This window comes from Carcharodon carcharias, chromosome 5, assembly GCF_017639515.1.
Source record: "Carcharodon carcharias isolate sCarCar2 chromosome 5, sCarCar2.pri, whole genome shotgun sequence".
NCBI classification, from domain to species: domain Eukaryota; kingdom Metazoa; phylum Chordata; class Chondrichthyes; order Lamniformes; family Lamnidae; genus Carcharodon; species Carcharodon carcharias.
In genome coordinates, this window is record NC_054471.1 from 50,258,890 (window position 1) to 50,284,315 (window position 25,426).

Below are 25,426 nucleotides of genomic sequence, written 5' to 3' on the forward strand. Positions count from 1 at the left end.
GCAATTGTGACTGCTCAAAACTAACAGTTCTGGGCTCCTTGAGTTGAACTTCTCGTTGATGGAGTCTCCATTCTTTCTATGCAAGTAGTTTGGATTAGATAAGAGTATCAAATTGTCAGCCAGTTACGTTTACCTGCTCTGAGTTTTTGTTTGTTTATCAGGTTAGTCAGAGGTTAAGAAGTCAAGACTGCCAGCAATGCTCTGATCCCATGCAGAATAAACTCACCGCCCCCAGGATAGAAGTCTTCAATCTTTTTGCTGCTGAGGCCCCCTGCCTCCTGTGGTATAAAAACTCTGCTGATTTCCCCCCCCCCACCAGCCACCAAAGTTCTCCCTCAACCCCCCCAACCACTATTGTTCAAATTTGCCTTGCCTTTCAAACCTGCCTGGCTTAAATTTGAAAGAAAAGCTTGGCAGTTAACTGCTCTTTGCTGAATTCTCCATGGCAACACCTCTACCAATCAGTCCAACCAATCAGCACTCTTGTCATGCAATATAAATTGTATGTTGTTCCTTTTACTGTTGGTTTAACTTGTGTAGCTGTCCTGATGAATGCAAGACAAAAAGCTTTGACAGTATGTCTCTTTTTCAGCAATAAACAGAATGTATTTTTAAAAAAATAACTCATGAAGAAAATGTCACATATTAATTTCCTTCTATAACTTTTGATTGAGATGTACAAAGCACAAAGTGCTGAATAAAATCAGTTCAAATTCTTACAGAAAGTGAAATTAATTCAGCCCTTACTTGCAGCTATCAAATAAACAGACTTCCATCAACCTAGCTAGATGTATATAGCGAGGATCAACTTTAAGGAAATAAGTATATAACTTGTAAATTTCTCCTACAGCAGATATGTCTTGCACAGTATTTGCATTTCTTGAACTGCTGCTTATATAATGTCTGGATTCAGTACTTTGTTTTCAATACCTTCCCTCCTTACATGAACAGTGGTACAGCCTTTGCAGAATTGCCTTCTTGTAAAGTTACTCTCTCCTTCCTCTGCAGCTTTTGTGTTCTTTTTCAGATATGCAGATACACATAGAAAAAATCAACTACATGAAACCACTTCTGATATAAACAAAATATGTCATGCAAAATTTCATTTGACACATGGCAGTCCTTTAGAACCATAGAATACTACAGCACAGAAAAACAGGCCATTCAGCCCTTCTAGTCTGTGTTTTTAAGTTTTTTTTGTTGAAGGCTAAAGTTGTAACATTTCTCATAGTTTTTGCATACAGATGCAAATACACCATCATTGTTCCCAAATAGCCAGATTTAATAAATAGAACTTGTTTTTAAAAAGGATACATTAAGGTCTGCAGAGTTTTGGTAGGCTAATACCAAGGCACATTTAGCATTTCATTGTGCAAACAGTTGTAGTGGAAATGAAAAGCAAGGAGGTGTGGAATTTGTGTTTTTATTTGTCAGTTAATATTGTGTTTTGATTCAATAGGGGCTTTGTCTATGACAGCGGGAATAATCTTCAACTGCGAGGTCTCGTCGTCTTATTGATGTCAAAGGCAGCTGGACCTAGCAAAACAGCTGATCCTCCACTCGAAGGTGACTTGGTCAGTGGAATTTACCCCAGGTATGCTTTACACGGCTGAAGTTAGTTGCTGCTCATTTTAGTACAATGAAAAATTGGGTGCATTTTTCTTTTGAGGATGGCTCTTCATTGTAAACTAACCCCAACTGCTCATAGTGAGGCTTTTTAAGTAGTATTTGTTGAGATCTTCAGAGTTTTGCTATCCTGACAAATAAATCCAAAGAGAGTGGTGAGAATGTGGAACTTTCTATCTCAAGGAGTAGTTGAAACAAATAGCTTGGATGTATTTAATGGGGAACGCGATACATTCATGAAGGAGAAAGGAGCAGATGGATATGTTTATAGGGTTAGATAAAGAAATGTTGGAGGAGGTTCGTGTGGATCATTAAGTCCCATTGGGCTAAATGGCCCTTTTCTGTGCTCTGCATTCTGTGCTATGCATCATCCTATCTGAGAGGCTGGATGGATGATTTGCCACATCCTTTAGCACTCCCAGTTCTTTGAAATTGACTGAGTAGCTATCTGAAAATGAACTGGGTTGCTTGGCAGATGTTCTCTCCCGGCCTTCCCTATAGGCAAGGGACTGGCCTCCATTTTGCACCTCCTAACAATGGCAGGGAGGAGACTGACTCATGATGTGGCAGATCATGTGCATGAATCTGCATTCCATCATTGAGTAACACAACATCATGCCACACTGCTTTCTTACAACAGGCAACCTGAAGTCATGTTTGGAGTTTTAAAAATTATTTTATTATTGGATGGCTTGAATCTTTAATCCAATTTTCACCACTGTTTGCACACATGGCACTTATTATCAGAATCAGGAGCAGTGATCGTGAATGGGAAACATGGGCAAAATTATATCTCCAGTTTCTATTGCAGAAGTATTCAGGCCAACTGTGCCAATCCCTTGTTATCAGCTAGGTCAAGATGAGGTAACTCAGCATATTTAAGACTAAACCTGCGTCATTTCCAGGTTGCGTGGCTCAATTCTTAGCTGGACATTTCTCGATGTAACTAACAAAAAACTGTTGAGCACGTTTTTAGTCAGAGATTTTCATTCCATGATTTCACTCATTAGGCAGAAGTCAGATGAGTACATGTGGGAAAAAGGAATGGAAGGATATCGTGATAGGTGAGATGAAGTAAGGGGGCAAGAGGTTTGTGTGCAGCGGAAACCCTGGCATAAACTAGTTTGGTCAAATGGCTTGTTTCTGTGCTGTAATATTTTATTTAATGATGGCTCAGATGGTTAATGCATGGGCTAGATGGCAGAAAGAGAGATTAAAAGACATAACAAAGGAAGGAAGCAAAGTGTGTGAGGCGTACAAAGAGGGAGAAACATATAAAACAAAGATGACAGGAAGGAGATATTGGTGCAGTTTGAGGAAGAGTAAGTTACAGGCAGCAACTGAAATTGTTTCAGATCCGGAGGGAGAGAGAGAAAAATATAGTTTATAAGATAGAATTGGAGATTGAGTCAGGAAGAGAACAGCAACCTTTAATTTTTCTGTGAGCACTGCTACAAATGTATTTATTCTTCCCCTTGAATTTTCTTTGCTAATTTTTTTCTGATTCATTTGCCATGTTAATTTATTTGTGTTACAATGTTAAATTTATCTGAATATTTTAAATATATGGAGAATAACTATAAATGCATAACTTTGCTTATTTGGAAAATATTCTTGTGTGTAGGATTTTATACTGTCATAGGCACAGTGGATTTTATGTACGGATAAATATATCTTGATAACTGAACTTGCAGCACAGCAGGAGGTCATTTGGCCCATCGTGCTTGAGAATTCCACAGTTTCTTCCCCAAGCCCATTTTCCAGCTCTTTCACAATAACCTGCCCTATTCTTCTTCAGGCGTTTATCCATTTCCAGCTTAAATGTTGCCATTGACTCAATAAATCATTCCAATATCGTAATAAACCTTTTCATGAAAAAAGTCTTTCCAACTTTAATATTTATGTTTTTAAGTACTGATTCTGAGTTTATCCCTTTGTTACCAATTAGTGTTATGAATTAATGTAAATAATCTTGCATATTTGCTCCCTCAAAACGTTTCTTAATTTTTAACACTTACTGTTAGCTCCTGTTTAAAATTTTCCACTCTCCCAGTATTTTAAGTCTTCTGTAATTAATAACAGAGATCAGAGGATATAATTTAGCCCCAGTAGCTTTGTATAGTGTTGAACCCACACTGCGCACATGATTTCAAATGTGGCCTTGTGGAGATTTGTGAACAAACCATTGCTTTTATCGTTGCTGGTCCTCAGTTTAAAACTCTGAATCCAATTAACGTTTTCTGCAATTTTCTATTTGCATCGCTTTTCAAAACACAGAAGAATATTAAGACACAAAGTGAAGGGGCGTTCTGCTCAAGTGCCCTTCGAATTCTGAAGTACCTTGATGTCACATTCTGCAGCAAATTTCTATGGCCTGAAAATGCAGATTCTGTGGCAGGTTTGACAATTGCAGTGAAATATTTTTAATTTGACCTGATGACTTTTGTTGCGAAACACTGGGATTTAGCAGTAGCTATTCCAAGTGTCAACATGTACTGTTCAATAACAGCTGTCACTTAATTCTGAGCTATTTTACCTGATTTCTCATCTGGCCAGATGGTAAATCCTGGTTAAGTGGCAACTATGTGTTATGCAGCAAGTGCCAATGTGTCATGCAATAATACTTGGTGTCCTAAATCCAAATGGTGTCAAATGATACCAATTTTGTAATTTGCGTTGATCAGCAAATCAGTAACACCCATACATCAAGTTACGTTGAATCTATAGCACAAAACAGGCTACTTGGCCCACTGGTCCCAACTCCCTTCCCATCTTCCTTCATCTAATCCTATCACATATCAGGGATAGAGAGACCCTAGGAGAGAACAGTGTTGGAGACCCACATTTAAAAGTGGTGACAGGAAGTCAGAGTGAGCCTGAGAGAGGACTGTGCCCCAGAAACCCGCAATTAAGAAGCGGCCGAATGCAGTCAGCGAAAGAGAGAGGAGAGTGTTGGAAGCCCACAGTTACTGATGGGTAATGTTTTAGAATCAATAATCAAGGAAAAAGTCAATAGGCACTTAGAGAGGTTTGAGTTGATTGTGCAATGTTCAGCACCATTCGCAAGTCCTCAAATACGAAGCTGTCTGTGTCCGTCTGCACCAAGAGCTGGACAATATTCAGGCTTGGGCTGATAAGAGTCAAGTACCATTCACACCACACAAGTGCCAGACAATGACCATCTCCAACAAACCTGACATAATCTTATACAGCTCTATCTTTCCCCTCAATTTCCTTTACTCCAAGGAAAACAGCTCCCTGCCCCACGCCTTGTGCTGGAATGATGAGACACCTAGTATTAAAATTGTCCAAATATATCAATAACACAAAATGCTTGTGAATGAAAGTGGAGGTGGACCGAAACACAATTCCCAACCGATAGATGATGACTTTACAAGACTTGTTGGAATGATTTGGATATTGTTAACCTGAGGTAATGTACTGAGCAAAAAGGCCTGTGCTGCAATGTGGGTTAGCAATATGCACTGCCATCGGCCATGGTTCATGGGAATGGGTGACCTAGGCTACAAACTGTTTCGAGGAAATGAAGATATCTTGTTTTAGTAATTGAAGAGTTTTTGCATAATAGGTTTGGTTGATTGGCCTCTTATTGGCTATTATTGTGTAATTTGTAGAGGTGAGGGGATCCTTTTCAACTAAATTTCATTGAACTATTTTCTTCACAGCTGAAACATATGGTGCAATAGCATTGCAGTGGCATTGACCAAAGAGGGGTAGTCTATTGCAGGGACAAAGCAAGTTTTATTCATTAGGGCCTTGAAATTGATAGTTATGTGCTTGAATCCTTAAATGGGACTTTATCCTTTTAAAATCTGTTGAAATTTCAGAGGTAAGAGTTCCATGCTAATCTTCATACAGTTTAATTTCAAGACCTGTGTTCTTTAAATGAAGTGAAACATTCCAAAATTACTGCTGTAGTCTTGAAAAGATTGAATTTTGTGGCAGATTGCCCAACTATGTACAGCTTTTAATATGCTCTGTTACCTATTACTTAGAATAGACTTGTTGGAAATAAAGTATATTATTCTTGGCACCAATTAGCTGTGCCATTCAGTCCCTAAATATTCCCAGCTTTTAGCACGGTTCACTTACTGAATATTATATAGGTGCCATGTGCCACTGCAATTTCAAGTTGTTATAAGCAATTTGTTAATTTTCTGTAAGGCCCTCCAGAGAGTTTTAATCGTGGCTATAACAGGAACTGACTGATTTCTTCCAGTCCTTTTTCACCACTAACGTCATGAATTTTTTCTGTAAAGTCTTTGTTTACTTTGGAGTTTCTATCCCTCTGACTGCATTGACTCCATTACACTTTCTCTCATGCCTAAACATGAAGTATTGGATAACCTTTGTGACAGTTAAATGGGGGAACCACGTTCACTTAAATATAATTAATTGTGAACATTTAGTTTGAGCACTCTTCAATGTAAACATATTTTAACCTTTGCTTACGACACCCAAAGTATAACATAAACAGCTCTACTGTATTCTGCAAAATGCCGTTTCAGCACCTAAAAAAAGACATACTGCTTGTTAATATGGAGCCTGGAGATTGATGTAATTTTATTCGTTAGCTCACTGGTTCTCAAACTGGGCACTTGGGGGTCCATAGAGACTCTGGTTGTTTGCGAAATAATGTGAAAGTGTGAGACGGGAGCAGTGTGTGGTCACCATGGGCAGCATAGAGTGGGATGGCAGTTTCACCTTGGAGGGGAGCATGCACAGAGGAGAGCTGAAAGAGGCACAAAATATTCATTTCTTCAAAATGTTTTATTATAACAATCTTCACATGCAGCACCTTCATAATATACAGTATAATTTGGGGTTGGGTGAGGTGGTGTCCAGAATTACTAATCCATTTGAAAAGGGGTCCTTCAAACAAAAAAGTTTGAAAGGTGTTGCTTTACTCCTTAATTCCCTGCCTTATTAATACTTACAAAGGAAACTAATTTATATGCAACCAAAACTTTCATACTCATGGATCCAGGGCCATTGCATTTTTTTAAGCATTGCCTCGACAAATATGTTTTTCAGCAGAACTGAAATGAAAAGTTGGTAAAGGTTTGGAAATTTGGCTATGAGTTTTAAATGATTCATTAGCAGAGGCATGCTGATTTTTAACATTATACCAGGATAATTATATATCAGCATTTCGATCTTAATCCAGGAGTAAGATTTATTTAATGTTACTGTTTGCAATGCTGCAAAACCAATGTGTTTTTCTTTTGAAAGCAAACCTTGAAAATGCATTAATTTTCTTGACTTGCAATATTGTTATTGTAACACGATAGATAATATTTGGAGCTGCAGGTCAAATGGTGCCCTTTAATGATACCTTTCTCATTTATCTGTTCTGGTCTACTAACTGATCTCCTCTGGGCAGCATGCATGGTGAGTCAAGGTCAAACACAGAGCTTCAACTAAAACCAGGTTGACGGTCACATGCTATTTGGACTCTGCACTAATGTATTTCAGTCCACGTTTTAGTATTGCATATTGTGCCCTTAACATGGCAAGGCAACTTTGGCAGTTTCCATTATAAATACAGAAATAGGAATATCTAATAAAATTAACCGCTTGCTGACATAAGATATTTTAAGATTGATGATGCATCTGTCCATTACTAATACAAAATGGTGCACCTAGGACGCATTTGCTGTCTATTATATTTCTCTCTATTGCTGCCCTTTATATTAAATCTCTGTGTCACATTTTTAAAAAAATTAGAAAATTCTTGGATCCACACTGTCCAAAAGCCAGAAGACTTGCAATCGTAGTTCAAAAAAATGTATAGAGTAAGTCACAGATATGACAGTCTCGAAGTTAAACTCATTCACTGCTTACTTTATGGAGTTTAGACGTGTAGCCTTAAAGGAACACAGCTCTAATCAGCTTCGACATAATACATGCTCTTGTATTGTCATACAAAGCAGCATATCATCTAACTTACTATAGGCAACAGCATGAGATATCCCCCACAGGTGTATTGAAAAGCAGTACGATGTACACACAAGAATCGCTCTAGATGTGTCAGATCTTGATAGATGTACAAAATAATCTGTATAAAAGAGAAGCTGCTGATTTGGAACATAAATCATCAAGAACTTCATAATTGCAATCCGGGTGATCTTTGCTTGTACTTATTTATCAAAAGGTTGATTCCGTTCCTTTAAAGGGATATAGTTTCACTTTAGCAGAACAATACATTGTACATTACTTTGTTTAAGACTACTATCATTATCAAGCAGCCTGCTATTGAACTTCTGGTGTGCCGGACGCAGCAGATCTGCTCATTTTTTCCTGACTTGAGAGGACTTGAGAGCAAAGCTCTGTGGATAGCTGAGGTCATTGGTACAGAAGCACTAGGTAACATAGACCAGGTTAAGCTGCAATGCTAAAGTCTGTTTCTCTTTCAATGGATGCTGCCAGCCTGCTGAGTATCAACATTTTCTGGTTTTATTACTGTAGTCAATACCTGAGGTATTGTGGTGCTTGTTGGTAGCGTCTTTATCTCTGAGCCAGGTTCAAATCCCACTCCAGGACTTGATGGCCAAGGAAGGTGAGTTCATGATGCGGCCAAACTGGTTGCGTATCAAATTGTAAATCCTTCCAATGGCAAGTGGTAAGAAAGTGAGACACTCCTGGTCAGCCATCTGTAGAAGGCAAAGGCAAACCACTGCAGTACCTGCCAAGCATAGCTATGGACCAATACAAAAGCCCATGGTCACCAGCACCATTTCAGGGCATGGTGCCTGAAGAGAGGGAGCAAGAATTGATACTTGTTTCACTAATATCTAGTTAGTTTGTTGCAGTGCTTAAGTGGTCAAAACAGAGAACAAAAGACTTAAATATAGAATCTTGGCAAGCGACAACAGTCTAGAGCACTGAATCGGCAAGTAAACTTGAAGGGAGAAGTGCACTGATCAGTTGAGACCTAAAACTGTATCATATCGACCTTGTTGCTTTCAGCAAAACCTGGTGTGGCACTTCATGCATAAGCTGCTGCCACTTGTTAAAATTAAGAGAAGTGTGGTGGACATTCTGGTGGATTCCCCTCTCCCTGCCCCCCTGCCTTCGTTCCTTATTGTGTATTGGTCAGAGCTTGTTTAAAAGCTTAATTACAGCAATGACACTTGCTTTGAATAGTACTGCTGGGCACCAGAGTATTTACTTACTTGCCACTGACGTCGTGTAGCCAACATTGCAACAGTTCCTGCCAGTTAAGAGAGATCATTTCAAGCAGAGAAATACCCTTGCCAAAGCTGCCATTTTGGAAGTGGGTAGTCTGAACAGATTGCAGCTGTGTGTTACAGCCCACCTGCAGCCTTACCTACTGTTACACAGGCTGCCTATAGGACAGTGACAGGTTCCCCTGTGGATGGAAGTGGGATGAGCAGTGTAGATGTACATTAGAACACTGTAACAATGAAAACTAGGGTCAAGGGAATAGTAAAGCACATTTATAGAGTCAAGAAACATTTATTTTCAGCTGTAATTGATTTTGACAATACGAGAACAAAGTTTTATGTTCTGTTTAAATAAATCCCAAAGAGCCATTTTGGGTTGTGATGGAAATTTTAACCCCCATCTAAGTGCAGTGATTACTATGTAACCAAAAGGGCCATTTTGCACATAGCAAGATTCCTACAGGATAATTTGATGACTGACAACCTTGTTGTTTTAATTTGTTTGTGATGGTGTTGGTGAAGGATAAATGTCGAATAAGACACTGGGGAGGTTTCTGCTCTTAGAACAGGGCAATAAGGTTTAGGGTCTACGTAAACCAGTGAAACAGCTTGTTTTAATGTCTGAACTGAAATTCCGTGCCTAACAATGCAGCACTATGTCAGTACAGCACTCAAGTGTCCGCCAAGGTTATATGCTTAAGAAACAGAAATATTTAGGGCTCAGAAGACCCCATTTGGGCTCTTGTGGTTTGTGCTGCCCAAAAAAGTGCCATCCAGCCTCAGTCTAGCTTCTAGCTCTTGGTGTGTACTTAAAGTGCATGTTGAAATGTATCTTTTTAAATGCAATGAGGGCTTCCTACTCTACCATCCATTCAGACATTGCTGGATTGAGCTTTAAGCCCACGAACTTCTTAAACCAAGGGGAGAAGAGCTACCAACTGAGCCAAGCTAACACTGAAATTGCACAAAATTGCTTTGATAAGTAAAGATGAGTATTGGACAAGCCTCTCACAAGACAGCTAAATAATTCAGGATTAAGATGTAGCAGAACAACTGCTGCTTGTCATCACCATCTGTTGTAACTACCTTTGCAAAGTGTATGTTTCCTTAATTTACTTGGTTATTAGTAGAATTTGTTTTTAATTAGTGTAGTCTGATTAGTGATTCACTGTTACAGCGGTCTTTCAGTTCTTCCTTTTTCAATTTCCTGTAAACCTGTTACCTTCTTGGGCATAATCAAGGTTCATCTCCTGTTGAGTATGGTTCTTTTTTTTTCTAGCCACTTCAGTGAGTTCCTGTGGGTTCTGTTATCTCTCACTCTAGTATGATGTACACATTCAGCTTTAGGATTTGTCAAAAATGTCAGCTTTATTAGGGAACAAGTTGAAGTGTTTGAGGTATTGAATCTAGGTTTCAAGCACTGAGTTTGAATGTCAAAGATATAGTAACATGAGGGTTGTTAGACATTACAAGATCACAGTGGATCATCATAGTAATAGCTTCCTTTAAAAACAAGTCTTGAGGTGCCCCAACCCAAGAATGAAAAACTATCAGATTAGCAGCTAGCCAGTTCCTAAAGTGCTTGTCAGAAAAATTATTTACAAATTGTTTGCGTACAGGAATATCTTCTTCTATCCGCCTTTAATACTAGACTGAACTGACACCCCACTGTTGAAGCAAGGAGCTCTCTCATCACAATGCTTCAGTAGTTGAACTAGAGAGCACAAACCTAGTTCTGATTATCCCTGGATACAAATATTTGTTTTCAGTCTAGGGAATGAGACATCACCGGCTTTTTTGCCTTTTTTACCTGCTCATCATTTGGGCTTCCCATTTATGTTGGGACTTAGTACAATATTGCGCAGTGACTGATCAGAGATCCTGCTACTCTGTATTCAAAACCTAAATGGAGTAGGGCCATAACATGTTAATCATTTCTCCATCAAGAGGCCAGAAATTCCATGGACATTGCAGATGGGCTGGATGCAATGAGCTTTATAGATAAAGATCTGCAGCTCAGCACAACATTCTTATTTCCTACATTAGATTTTTGTGTGGACAAATATGGAATTAAAAGTCTAATGATGACCATGAAACCATTGTCGATTGTCATAAAAACCCATCTGGTTCATTGATGTCTTTTAGGAAAGGAAATCTGCTGTCCTCATATGATCTGGTCTACATGTGACTCCAGGCCCTTAGCAATGTGGTTGACTCTTAAATGCCCTCTGGAATGGCTTAGCAAGGCACTGAGTTCTCAAGGGCAATTAGGGATGGGCAATAAGTGCTAGCTCTAACAGCGATGCACACATCCTATGAACGAATAAAAACAAACTGGATTTTACAATACAGAAACATTGACCTTGAGATCATAATGGAACTTTTTGGATTCCTGGACTTTTTCTTTCTTGTATGTTAGATTCTGCACATTTAGATGACTGTTTGTTGCTGGGGGCGAAAGGATTTATTTTCAAAGGAAGAAAGCAAATATCTTCCTATGCAGTTTTCACTAACATGTCTACCAATTGCTGATTCAGTTTTTAAACTGAATTGGTTGAATTGTTCTGTGACTATTAAATGTAAGGTTAATAGAGATGGAGGCGGGTGGGGGGGGCAGCAGGAATCTCAATTTTGGTGTAGTTGACGAACATTGTGACACATAAAACATTGCCATTGCTCTGGAGAGGCTAGCAACAGACCTCTATTGGAAAGCAGATGTCTTGAAAAATATGTGCTCTTCAACACAGAAATGATAGCCATTTGGTTTCACAGTCGTAGTTTTTATATAAAATCTGTTAATCAGATGTGTGCTTGTGTATCGCGTAGTTTCTATGCAAAAACTGTTTCATTAATTTCTGTACATGTCTCAGGTTTATGTGCAGTAAGTTCTGAGCATACTGTTTTAAAATTTGTTAGTTTCAACGCCTGCACCAATTGAACTACTGGAATGAGATATAATCCACTTCATTGTGTACTTGAAATAGGTGTGAATTATTGATACTGAACTTCAGCCAGGGGTCTTGAGAAAAATGATTGTTTTAACAGTTTGTTTTATTTAATTCACAGGACCAAAGTGATTTTTTAGGTATTGTCATTTCTTTAATATAATTGGTACTTTAGCTTGTGTTTTTGTTACTTTTCTTTATTGTAGCTAATGTACTGTTATGTAATACTATTAAAACTGTGCTCTTACACAGTCTGAAAATTCTACTCCCTATTCTGGTCTGTTGCACATAACTAATTTCTTTCTTCTACACCGTATGTTGTCCACAGTTTGGGGTTTCTGATTTGGGGATATTGGAAATGCTCAACATTATCTTGTTAAACACTTGAACGTAACTGATTTATTTTTACGTTTGCAGTAAATCAGAAGAGATACTGCTTTTATAAAGTAGTTGTACTGCTGCTGGGAGCCAGGTTTGTGCAGTGCAGCCTATCCCTTGAAGGCTTCAAAGTCTAATTGTTATAAATCATTTTAAGCACCTTCTGAGATCAGTTGGGGTAACTGCTTAACTGCACAGAGCAGAGAGTGATTTCTTTTTTCTTTATGTTGTCACACCTATAGGGGGAAAAAAATCAATTCCCTAATCGTGATTGATGGAGAATATTTCTAAGTAACCAGGTGAGCTCCTGTGGCATTGCTCATGGTGAGACAGAGGAACAAAATAAGTTTAGTGCAGCAGATTGAAGCCCTAATACAGTTTTGATCCTTCCATCCCACCAATGCCACACATTCTTATTGTTCCAGGAACAGGAGTGGCGCTAGAGGACTAGAGAATTGCAAATGATACACCCTTGTTCAGAAAAGGGTGTAAGGATAAACCCAGCAATCCAGACCAGTCCATTTAACTTCAATAGTGAGAAAGCTTTTAGAAATGATAATCCAGGACAAAATTAACAGTCATTTGCACAAGTGCGGATTAATTAAGGAAAGCCAGCGCAAATTTCTTAAAGGCAAATTGTGTTCAACTAATTTGGTTAAGCTTTTTTGATGAGGCTACAGAGCATTGATGAGGGTCATGGAATTGATGTGGACTTCCAAAAGACTTCATCAAAAGTGCCACAAAATAGGCTTGCATGCAAAGTTGAAGCTCGTAGAATAAAGGGGAGAGGGGCAGCCTAAATGCTGAATGACAGGAAACAAAACAGTGGAAAACAGTTGTTTTTCAGACTGGAGGAGGGAATGCAGTGGGGTTTCTCGGAGGTCAATGTTAGGACTTGTACTTTTCTTGGTGATAGACTAATGACTTGGCCTTGGGTGGATAGGGCACAATTTCAAAATTTACAGATGACACAGAACTTGGAATTAATGTGAACTTGGAGGAGGTTGGTGATAGACTTCAAGCAGACATAGACTGTAGAATGGGTGGATACATGGCAGATGAATTTCATGCAGAGAAGTGTGAAATGATACATTTTGGTTGGAAGAATGAGGAGAGGTAACATAAACTAAAGAGTAAAATTCTAGAGGGTGTGCAAGAACAGAAAGACTGAGGTATAAGTGTGCACAAACTGTTAAAGCCAGCAGGGCAGGTTGAAAAAGTGGTTGAAAGGCATACGGGATACAGGGCTTTAAAAACAAATAGAGACAGAGTACAGAATTGAAGAAGTTATGATGGACACAAAAGCAAAGTACGACAGATGCTGAAAATTTGAAGCAAAATAAAATGCTTGAAATGCTCAGGTCAACAGTATCTATGGAGAAAAAGAATAAATGTTTCAGGTTGCTGATTTTTTATTCAAAACATTAACTCTGCTCTCCACAGATGCTGCTTGACCTACTGTAGGGATTAATTTTGTATGGATTGCTCCTTGCTCATCTACAGGGGTAGAAGCTTTGGTGAGTATCTGGTAAGTGGTTAAGGTGTACTCCATTCCGAAGGTTTAGAAAGAATACAAACTGGTGGTAAGGTTAATAAAATATATAAAAAAGGAAAATAAATAAGTGAATAATATAATAACTAATTAAAGTACATTAAGGATGGTAGGACAGGTGATGTGTCAAGACTGCATCATGTGGAAGCTTCTGAATAACATTGTGATCCAGTCTGCAGTAAGTGTTTGCTGCTCAAGGAACTTTGGCTCAGAGTGATTGAGCTGCAGACATTGTGACACGTTAGGGAGGGGAAAAGCTATCTGTATGCTTTGTACCAGGAGGTAGTTACACCACTTAGGATAGGGTCTTCTGATTTGGTCAGGAACCAGGAGGATGTGACTGTGATAGAGGCAGATATGGGAACCCAGAGGGCAGGAGTGCAGAAGCTTCAACCTTTGCAATTGTGTAACAGATTTGAGGTGTTCTCGGCTTGTTTGGATGAGAATGGGGGCTGCAGGGCAGATGAGCTAACTGACCATGGAACAGGAAGCCATTCAAGTGGGGGAAGCATAAAGGAATGTACTGGTAGTAGGGGACAGTATAGTGAGGGGGATTGTCACTGTCCCCTGCAGCCAAGAGCGAGAGTCCAGAAGGCCACGTTGTCTGCCTGGTGCCAGGGTTCGGGACATCTGCTCAGGGCTGGAGATGAGGGGGAGGATCCAGTTGTCATGGTCCACATAGTACCAATGACATAGGTAGAGGTTCTGCATAGACACTGTGAGGAACTAGGCCCTAAAATAAAAAAAGGCCCTCAAAGGTAATAATCTCTGGGTCATTACCTGTGCCATGTGCAAATTGGCTTAAGGCAAATAAGATTAGAGAAATAAATGTATGGGTGAAAGACTAGTGTGGGAGAAGTGGGTTCTGGTTCATGGGGCACTGGCACCTGTATTGGGGAAAGTGGGATCTGTAAGGAAATAGGAGAAGGTTTTAAACTAAATAGTGGGGGCAAGGGATCAAATTTAGGAAGATGTGGTAAACCAAAGAATAGAGACAAGGCAAGAGAGAAAAGTAATAATATGGGAAATGATAAACAGAATGTGACAGGAAGGGATGGAGAGTACAAATCTAAGAGCAAGACAGTAGTCAAAGCTGGAGGTTAGAAAAATAATAAAAGGACAAAACTAAAGGCTCTGTATCTGAATACATGTAGCAGTTGAAACAAAACAGATGAACTGATAATGAAAATAGAAATAAATAAGCACGATCTGATAGCCATTACAGTGACATGGCTGCAGGATGACATATATTGAGACCCGAATATTGAAAGGTACATGACTTTTAGGAAGGACAGGAAGTGAGAAAAAGATGGAGGAGTAGCTATGCTAATTAATGATGGTATTAGTGCAGTAGACAGGGGTGACCTAAGTTCAGGAAACCAGACTAAGAAGCGGTGTGGGTCAAGATGAGAAACGATAAAGGCAAGAAGTCACTTGCTGGAGTGGTGTATGGGCCCTCTAACAATAAACACACAGTAGGACAAGGTATAAAGGAAAAGATAATGGGGACTCGTCAGACAGTTACAGCGATAATCATGGGGGATTTTAATCTACATAAAGACTGGAAAAACCAGGTGGGCATAGGTAGCCTAGATGAGGTCATAGAATGTTTTCAGGATAGTTTTTCAGAACAGCACATTCTTGAGCCAAGCAGAGAGCGGGTTATACTAGACATAGTATTGTGCAGTGAAATAGGATTAATTGATAACCTCATGGTGTAGGCACCCCTTGGTAGTGGTGATCATAATATGATTTGATTTTATGTTCAGTTTGAGGGAGGGAAGAGTGGGTCCGAGATGAGTATTTTAAAATTAAATAAGGGCACTTGTGAGGGCATTAAAACAGAGCTCGCTAAAGTGAACTGGGAAATGAGTTTATAAGATAGGTTAATAGAGATGCAGTGGCAGACATTTAAAGGGATATTTCAGAATACACAGAATAGATACATTCCAATGAGAGAAAAATTCCAAGGGGAAGACCCACCATCCGTGGTTAACTAAAAAAGTTACAGATGGAATCAAACTAGAAGAAAAAGTGTACAATTGTGCAAAGACAGGTCACAGGTCAGAAGATTGGACAGAAAATAAAGAACAGCAAAGAATGACAAGAAGATGAATAAGGAGGGGAAAATGAGTAAGAGAGAAAGCTGGTTAGATATATAGAGACAGGTAATAAGTGTTTCTATGGAAAATTAAATATGAAAAGAGTTAACCAAGTGAGCATTGGTCCTATAGAAAGTGAGCCTGGGGAATTAACAATAGAAAATAAGGAGATGGCAGATGAACAGGTATCTTGCATCGGTCTTCACATCCCAGAAAGAGCTGTAAATCAGGAAATGGAAGGCAGGGAGGAACTCAGGAAAGTTACAATCACCAAGGAAGTGATATTGAGTAAATTGTTGGAACTGCAGGCTGACAAATCCCTGGATCCTGATGGACTTTGTCCTAAAGTCTTGAAAGAAGTAGCTAGTGAAATAGTTGATGCATTAGTCTTAATTTTCCAAAATTCCTTGGATTCGGGTGCAGAAAGGATTTATGACAACTGTTTCCATTTACTGGAGGGTCAAGAACCAGAGAACTATTTGAGGTGATTGGCAAAAGAACCAATAGTGACATGAAGAAAAACTTTTTGAAGTGGTTGGGGTCTGAATGCACTGCCAGGGAGTTTGGTGGAAGTGGATTCAGTTCAAATTTGCTGGGCTGTGTGAAAAGGGCAGGGGAGTGGGACTTTTTCTTTTCTTCATTCTTTCAAGGGATGTGGGAGGCGTTGGCAAGGCCAGCATTTGTTGTCCATCTCTAATTGAACTGAATGGCTTGCTAGGCCATTTCAGAGAACAGTTAAGAGACAACCACATTGCTGTGGGTCTGGAGTCACATGTAGGCCAGGTAAGGGTGGCGGATTCCCTTCCCTAAAGGATATTAGTGAACCAGATGGTTTTTTTTTACAGTGAACGATGATAGTTTCATAGTGGCCGTTACTGATTTGAATTGAATTTAAATTCCACTAGCTGCCATGATGGGATTTGAATCCATGTTGCCAGAGGATTAAACTGTGCCACTGTCCAGTAACATTTCCACTGCGCCCCCAAAGAAAAGTTGGGCTGGGTCTCTGTGAGAGCAACTCCTTGTGCGACAAGACAAATGGCCTCTTCTTGTGTTGTAACTATGCTTTGATTCTATGATAACTAAGCCTTCCTGTGAACTGCTTGAAGGGCAGTGATGCACCTTTAACTTTGGATTGGTAGGGCAATAAGGAATTGCTTGCTTTGGGAGCTTGGATGTATAAATAGCTTATTCTGTATTCTCTTTTTAGTCAACGGAATCTGGCCGAAATTACAGAACTGATCCACACAGCTTTCCTCATACATCGCGGAATAGTGAATATTATGGAGGTGACATCATCTCATGGACCATTGAAGGATATGCAATTTGGCAATAAGATGGCTGTCCTGAGTGGAGACTTTCTCCTTGCAAATGCTTCTACAGGTCTTGCTCAGTTACAGAACACTAAGGTACTGGGCTGTTACTTTGTATTGTTTGTTGTGACATAAATGAGCACTTTTTTTCATTGCAAATACTTTCTTAATCAAAATCCCAATTAAAGACATGGGTTTGTTAACTCAGTGCACCATAACTGCCTTAAAAACTTTTGCACTAAAACATAGGAGCCCTTTCTGTATTAATTTGGCACAAAAGGTTTGCTGTCCTACCACTGCTGTGTATTATAACCCTTTAGTATACTGATTTTTTCTCCCCCCCACCTCAGGCAACATCTGCAGTGGGAGACTTGATGACTTTGGTAGACTTCAGTCACCTCAGCCCCTTAAATTCTTGTGTTTCTGTTCGTCTCCTTTCTCCACTCTTAAAAGCTTTCTTGAACTTAATGGGCAGAATTTTGTGGCTGACGCGTGGGTGGCGGAGTCCGCATGTCAGCGCTTAAAATGTTGCACACTAAAACGTCCCAATGGGCGGGCGCACTATGAAGCGCAATGCCCGCCCGCCATTAATTAAAGGCCTTGTTAAGGCCCTTAACTCGGCAATTGAAGCCGATTTTGAGGAGCCCGTGTGATCTTCAGCTCGGTGCACTGGCCCATCGGGCAGGCGGGTAACTGATTTTTAAACAAACCTCATCCGCGGGCGGGATATGTTGGCTCAGAGGGGTTGTTCATGTTTTTTCTGAAGTATTTAATGCAGAGAGTGTTTTAAACTTGCTTGTGTGATTGTTAGCAGTTCAGATCGATTTCCAATAGCTTTTTCTGTACTTTGAAGCTTCAGCTCAGCAGTCTGCCGACAGTCATCTTTATCGGGCCTGCAGCTTTCTGGAGGTCTCCCTTTAGCCTGGGTATGGGTTCTGACATCTCCACTGGAGGCAGCTTCTCTGAGGAGGAAGGGAGGGATAGAATAAGGAGGAGGCCAGGACTGGACAATCAGCCTCCAGGGGAGCCACCTTTGGGAGGGCAGGCGCTGGCACAAGGGGTGCAGGGCCAAGAGGTTGTCCAAGGTGGAAGGGGCTGCAGAAGACACCACTATCCTGCTGCCAGGGTATACAGGCAGCAAAGCAGCTACCTCAATATGTCTGAGGTGCAGTGCCGAAGGAGGCTCCATCTGTCAAGGGAGACAGTCAGCTATATCTGTCAGATGATTGGCCATGAGATCTCCCCTAACTGTGTGGGTGGACACCCCATGCCAGCGGCTCTCAAGGTCACAGTTGCCCTCCACTTCTATGCATCTGGCTCCTTCCAGGGCTTGGTGGGTGATCTTTGCGGTGTCTCCCAATCAACTGTCCACACTTGTGTCAGGAAGGTTACAGACGCTCTGTTCAGACGTGCATTGACCTTCATCCACTTCCGCTGCGACCAGGCAAGTCAGACACAGCGAGCCAGAGGCTTCGTGGCCATTGCTGTCTTCCCCCGTGTCCAGGGTGCAATAGACTGTACACATGTGGCCATCAAGGTGCCAGCAGGTGAGCCCGGTGCCTTCATGCCTTCATTAACAGGAAGGGCTTCCATTCTATGAACGTGCAGATAGTGTGTGATCACAGGATGCAGATTCTGCAATTCTGTACAAGGTACCCAGGCAGCTTGCACGTCACCTACATCCTCAGACACTCCCAGGTGCTGGTGCTCTTCAGTGCTCCGGCTTGGCTGGATGGTTGGCTGGTGGGTGACAAGGGCTATCCCCTCAGAAGGTGGCTTATGACGCCTCTCCGCCATCCAAGAACAGAAGCTGAGGAGCGCTACAATAGGTGCCACGGCACCACATTGGTCTTCTCAAGATGCGCTTCCGTTGCCTGGACCGCTCAGGGGGCGCACTCCAGTACCCCCCAGATCGCGTCTCTCTGATAGTGGTAGCATGCTGCGCTCTGCACAATCTTGTGCTGGAAAGGGGGGACGCAGTTGATGATGAAGACCTTGACACACTGGATGAGGCTGCACATGATGAATCCAGCAGTGGCTCAGAGGATGAGGAAGCACAGGGCAATGATGAGGGGCAGCACGCCGACCCACTACTACACCAAGGAGGCAGGGACACCCAGGACACTTTAATCCAACAAACCTTCAGCTAGCTCCACACACATGGATCAGCAGGACCAGCATTGCCTGGCATTTCCAGACGTGGCACTTTAGGTGCTACATCTTTCAACTCATCAGCTGCATACAGACAGGCTGGTCAGATGGCCTAAGGAATGCCACATGGAATGTTATGTGGATAAGTGTTCGGTTAAGCACTTGGGCAAGGCAAGCAAGGTACGGGAATACATGAGTAATGGTAGGACCGTGGGAAGTCATGACGATTACAGGGACCTTGCTGGGCAGACCCGTTAAGGTAGCAGAACAGGAACATAAGGTGTTTAACAAGGTCAAAGCCAGGCTTGCCTTTATTAGCCAAAGAATAGAATGTAGGAAAAGGAAGGTCATGTTGCAAGTGCAGAAAACGCTGTCGAGGCCACATCTACACTTCTGCATCCAGTTGTGACCTGCACTTCATGGGAGGGATGGCATTGGAGGGGAGAGAGTGCAGAGGTTCCTGACCTGGATGCATGCTGGCCTGGAGAGTTGGAGTTATGAGGAAACATTGCATACACTTGCGACATTTGCCGTGGAGCACAGGAGATTGACAGGTCACATTATTGATCTTCATACTGTTATGAGGGGCATAGACCGGGTGGACAGAAGGCAACATTTCCCTTTGGCAGAGGGATGACTAATGTGGTGGCATTTATTTAAGTTGGGTGCCATGAGGTTGACAGGTGAGGTGTTGAGGACCTTTTGGACAGAGTAATGTGGGACGCATTGGCTGAAAGGGTGGTGGAGGTACAAACCCTCCTAAGATGCAATAAGTCTTTGGATGTGCAGCAGCGATGCCATGACATGTCAGGCCATGGGGATAGCAGTCACAAATGGGATAAGGCGACTTTGGAAGGTGCTAGAGATGCGCATCCTCAAGGGGCTGAGGGACCTTTGTGTATGACCCACACGTCTGACTGTATCGGTCTGTGAATGAGCAGTGTTGCTGCGTTAACGAATGCAGCAACCAACGGTGCTTTAGATGGTGGGGAGACAGAGTGGATGGGACTGTGGCCCTCAAATACCTGGCTGCTACACCCCAGCCTCGCCAACACCTGCCGACCTGGCCGCCTGCCTCCTCTCCAGCTCCATGGCCTGCTCCTCTTACGTGGTCAGGCACTGCAGCACAGCATGCCCACCAACAGTCCACTGCTGCTCCCGCATATTGCTCTCAGTTTTTGCCTGCAGAACATAGAAGAGCATTTATTGGGGCTGATTGCTCATGTGCTCTGCATGCGCACGCCGCACCCCAACCACAGTGGCTCATCTGAGACCTCCAGCGGCTCCTGTCCACACTACTGGTGATCAGTCCCCAGAAGATAGTACGGCTGGTCCCAACCCCCTCCCCCAATGGAGACCTTGGACACATTCGGCGTCCATCACTTTGAATAACACACAGGTCTTAGTGCCCATGGCAAAGAGGTACAACTAGGTGCAGCGCCAAGGCCAACAGATGCTCTTGGCTGCAAACACCTTGAGATTGTTCCTTCCACCTTCTCATCGCCATCAATAATACGTGTGTTGGAGTTCTGAGTGTGTGTCCAGCTGCCTCCCCTGCAGGTTACGCCCAGACTACTCAAATGCGACAAACACCAACATATGCTGTGGGGAGAGCCCATCTTCTCCTCAATCACTAAGGCTGCTGTAATCATGGTCACTATCTGTTTGCCCACCCAGCATGTGCCAAATGCCCAATGCAGTAACGACACTAAGACATTGGGTGAGTGGGAGGGTGGCCTCAAAGGCTAAGGCTACCTGCTGGGTCAAATGGCCAAGGCTGACATGGTACTCACCCTTCCAGAGCGCAGCAAATCATTGAAGCGCTTGTGGCACTGGGTTCCTGTGCGCCGCACAGCATCACGAGGGTTAACAGCCTCCGCCACCTCCTGCCACGCCTGCCTGGTGATGTGGGGAGCTCTCCTCCTTCCATCCTCCAGAAACACGACATCCCGATGGTGGGACACCTCTTCAAGAAGGACAGCAAGGCAGGCATCTGAGAACCGAGGGGCATAGTGGCCCCACCCAGCTGGCCTACCCTGCAGTCCTCCTCTTCCTCTTCCTCTTCCTCCTCCTCCTACCCCCCTTCCTCTTCCTCTTCGTCCTCCTCCTCCTCCCCTTCCTTCTCTAAACTTTGGTCACCTCTGCCACCATGCTTGGCATCTGTTACTGTTCGCTTTTCTTTAGAATTTCCTCTCTAAATGCCTACTTCTTTACTTCCTCCCTATCCTTTTTAAGTTTTCCTTAAAATCTTTTGACTATGCTTGCTGATCTCTCCTTTGACCCAGCATTCATTTTTCAAACAACACTGTAGAGTACCTTGGGATGTTCATTGACATTTGGAGGCATCGTATAAATGTAAGTAGTCAATGGCTGGGTTAGAGAAGCATATTTCCAAAATTAATTCAATATAAATTATCACTTTCCAAGATAAAACTGGCTTTATGAGTAATTGTAAATGTCATTTTTTTTGGTGTGGTAGCATGGGGACAAAGCATGTTTAAGTGTAAGCTCCTCTTTATATCAGTATGGTGCTTTTTAAATATTTTGTCAGCAAATTAAAATTTGAAATGCAGGTGTAACATTGTTTCCAAGCTTGCCATTTTGGTACATAAGTTTTATGAGAGTTTATTGCCCTCTTTTTAACACTCTTTTTTGATCTCACTGCGAAAGTAGTACAGTGCCTGTGGTCCAGAGATCAAGCAGGTCTTTAGACCTCTTCTAATGCTACTGTTGAGTTGCTGCTTGAAGATGCATGGAAATTGGACAGGGACACTCTCAAATTAAATGTCTGCCTTCTACATGTGGTTTCATGTCACAAAGTATGACCTGGACCAGAATCTAATGGAATACTATGAAGCTTTTGTCTCACTAATAAGGCGGTTCATAGAATGGTTCATCACAGGAAGAGGCCATTCAGCCCATTGTGCCTGTGCTGGCTTTCAAAAAACGATCCAGTTAGTCCGACTCCCCTGTTATTTCTCCAGTGCCCTGCAAATTTCTCCTTTCCAAGTAAACTCACCAAGGCTCCTTAAACAGCACCTTCCAAGCCCACTACTGCTACCTTCTAGAAGGACAAGGACAGCAGATGCATGGGAACAGCATCGCCTGGAAGTTCCCTCCCAAGTCACACACCATCCTGACTGGGAAATATATCGCCATTCCTTCACTGTCGCGGGATCAAAATCCTGGAACTTACCCCCACACCCCCTAATAGCACTCTGGGTGTACCTTTACCTTTACCACATGGACTGCAGCAGTTTAAGAAGGCAGCTCAGCACCACCTTCTCAGGGAATTAGGGATGGGCAATAAATGCTGGCCCAGCCACACCTCATGAATGAATAAAAAAAAAATTACCCAATTCTGTTTTGCAATTTACTACTTAATCTCCTTCCAGCATGTTTTCAGGCAGTGTATTCCAAATCATAGCTTCCCCCCTCAGCCCATTGGTTCTTTTATCAATTGTCATACGTTAAAACTGCATATGACACACATACCTAAATGTTTTTCTTGCCCTTGTTTGCATTTTCTCTGTATGCCTTCATTTACAACTGGCCCAAGTGAGAGAAAGAAAATTGTTCAAATCCTGCACCCCCTTTATACAGAAGAAAATAAGTCTCTCAATAAATGTTTGGATTTTTTCTTCTTCAAAAGAACAACAGTTTTGTTGCTACTATAGAAGAGGGGTCTCTCTCCCAGCCAGACCACCCTCGTGATATCGGATACAGGGTTGGTTCCCTGCTGAGGTAACACCAGCTATGGCTTCAAACTTAGCTGAAAGTTGCTTCAGAGCAGCCTGAAGTGAACAATACTCTACTGAGGATGTCATATCTCTCTAAATTTTTGAAATCGTATTATTCTTCAGAGAACATAGAGATACACAACTAAAGGTAGTTCAGGATATTCACTAGCTACGAGGACAGGGCAAGGGAAATAAGCTTGCTCTGAGTGAAAAAGCGTGAAGTAACTGATGCATGCAGAAATCAGAATTTTAAAGTTGGGAGTAATGTAAAGGATATAGAGTCTCGAATTAGAAAGGCCATATGAATCATCGGGCTGCACCATTCAGAATTCATGCATGATTATTGTATCCCAGAACAAGGAGGTAACTGAGGGCACATTTATTTACTCCAAAAAAATAATGAACTTTGGAGGAAGTTGCTAGGTAGGGCAATAGATATTAATATAAATTAGTTCAAGATGGTTTTCTGGAGAGAAAATGATTGCAGGGTATGTTGCAAAGTAGCTTTGTGGCGTTGGGATAATTTGAAGAAGCAATGGGCTTGTTAGGTTTATGGGCCTGTGCTTAAAAATGTATCTGTTCTTCCCTATGGAATTAAAAATCTGAAGAAGCAATTACAGTAAACGGTAATGGGCTTTCACACTAGTACAGTTATTTGGTTTACATTTGCAAAGCTAAAAACATGCTGTACATGTATTGTGCAGTTAACAACTTCAAATAAATTGAAAATGAACTATTTAAAAAAAATCACGATGTGAAAATCCTATTTAAATTGTTGTTGTTTAAAAGCATTTTAAGCAGCTTTTATCTCTTCATCCATCTGTTACACGTAGATTCGTGTTAAGTTTCTGTTAATTTACCAAGGATTATGTAAAAGCAATCAGTATGGTGGGGGAGGGGGCCATTCCGAGGCATGCCTGATTTAGCAATTGCGCGAAACAATGAATTTGTAATCCAAGGCATACTTTTGGAGACGCTGGCTGAGATTGTTGGTTGTGATTAGGCATGTCAACAGTTAATTAGCTAATTTACCATGTCAAGAAATAGTTATGCTGTGGGAAGGTGTAATCATTTTCAAAACATTATTGTGCTATAGTCAGTAACAGATGGAGGCTTACTCTTGCCCATCTGCACAACGTGTTTATCTCCATATGCATTTAGGGCAACAATTAAATATGGGCTTGAGGAATTTCTATATTACACAATTTTAATGAAATGCAAATCTCGTTGATTATTGCCAAGGGTAACATTAGCTGAGTCAATTATTCTTCCTCAGGAATTTATTTCCCTATGGATTGCATAGGACATTTGCAGGAGGAAATGCTTGGATATATTTAAAAAGTTATTTTTTATTTTGTAATCTTTTGAATTTATAGCAAAGTTGCTCCCTTCTTGTATTATAAGATTATGAATTGCAGGCAAACTTTAACTGTTTAAGCATTATCTTGTGTAACTAAATGTATTAGCAAAAGTGAAAAAATGCCTGGGTGATGACAGACATTAACACAACTAAACAATGACACTCTTAGCATGCAAATAGCGCAATAGTCACTAAAATCCACTTGGACAGATGGGCCTTTAGGTAATTAAAAGAAATCCACAATATTTTCTAATTAAAAATGCCTCCACGTTTTTCAGTGCCTTGGAATTAACAGTTGACTTCTGCAAATTCTGTTTGGCTTACTTTACAACAGTGAAATTTTTTTTTTAGATTGTTTATTTACTTTTGTAACATTAAGCGATTGATGCAATCTCTGCCCATGTGTTGGTGAAAATGTGCTATTTGGAACTTGCCCATTTTGTTTTTACCGACAGCTAGGAATGCTTGTACAGTAAAGTCCTGCCACTTGCGACCGCATCTTTCACGAATTCATTTACCCATTCAAAAGTCTTTGTACACCATATCGCCCATTGCAGGCCCAAATGTTCGCTTACTCACGGTTTTAAAAATTATAAAAATAGAAGCCAACTTTAGAAAATACTGAAAAAGAAGAAAATGAAGATCAAAAAAAAGTGTGCCCGTGACGTATTTCCTGCAGTTGAAAGTGCCCACAACGCATGTGTTGTCTGCCAGTTCTTGCATGTGGGCATTCTTGTTGCTACGATTTAATTCCTGATCACAGTGCCGCTTCTAGGCAATCTTTAAGCATTTATTTCAGAATACTTGGAAGTGCATGATAAAATAGAGCAAAGTCAGCATGGTTTCGTCAAGGGGAGGTCATGCCTGACAAATCTGTTAGAATTCTTTGAGGAGGTAACGCGTAGGTTAGACAAAGGAGAGCCAATGGATGTTATTTACTTGGACTTCCAGAAGGCCTTTGACAAGGTGCCGCACAGGAGGCTGCTCAGTAAGATAAGAACCCATGGTGTTAGAGGCAAGGTACTAGCATGTGTAGAAGATTGGCTGTCTG

General features: G+C 41.4%; 1 protein-coding gene across 8 annotated transcripts in view; it reads left to right on the forward strand.

Annotated features, from left to right (window-relative positions):
* The window catches only part of pdss2 (prenyl (decaprenyl) diphosphate synthase, subunit 2), a 221,873-nt gene that overhangs the window by 113,924 nt on the left and 82,523 nt on the right, over window positions 1-25,426 (forward strand). For all 8 annotated transcript variants that reach the window (XM_041187216.1, XM_041187215.1, XM_041187217.1 and 5 more), the window contains exons 3-4: window positions 1,460-1,594; window positions 17,022-17,220. In XM_041187216.1, the coding sequence (XP_041043150.1) occupies window positions 1,460-1,594; window positions 17,022-17,220 (334 nt within the window). The remainder of the gene's footprint in view (window positions 1-1,459; window positions 1,595-17,021; window positions 17,221-25,426) is intronic.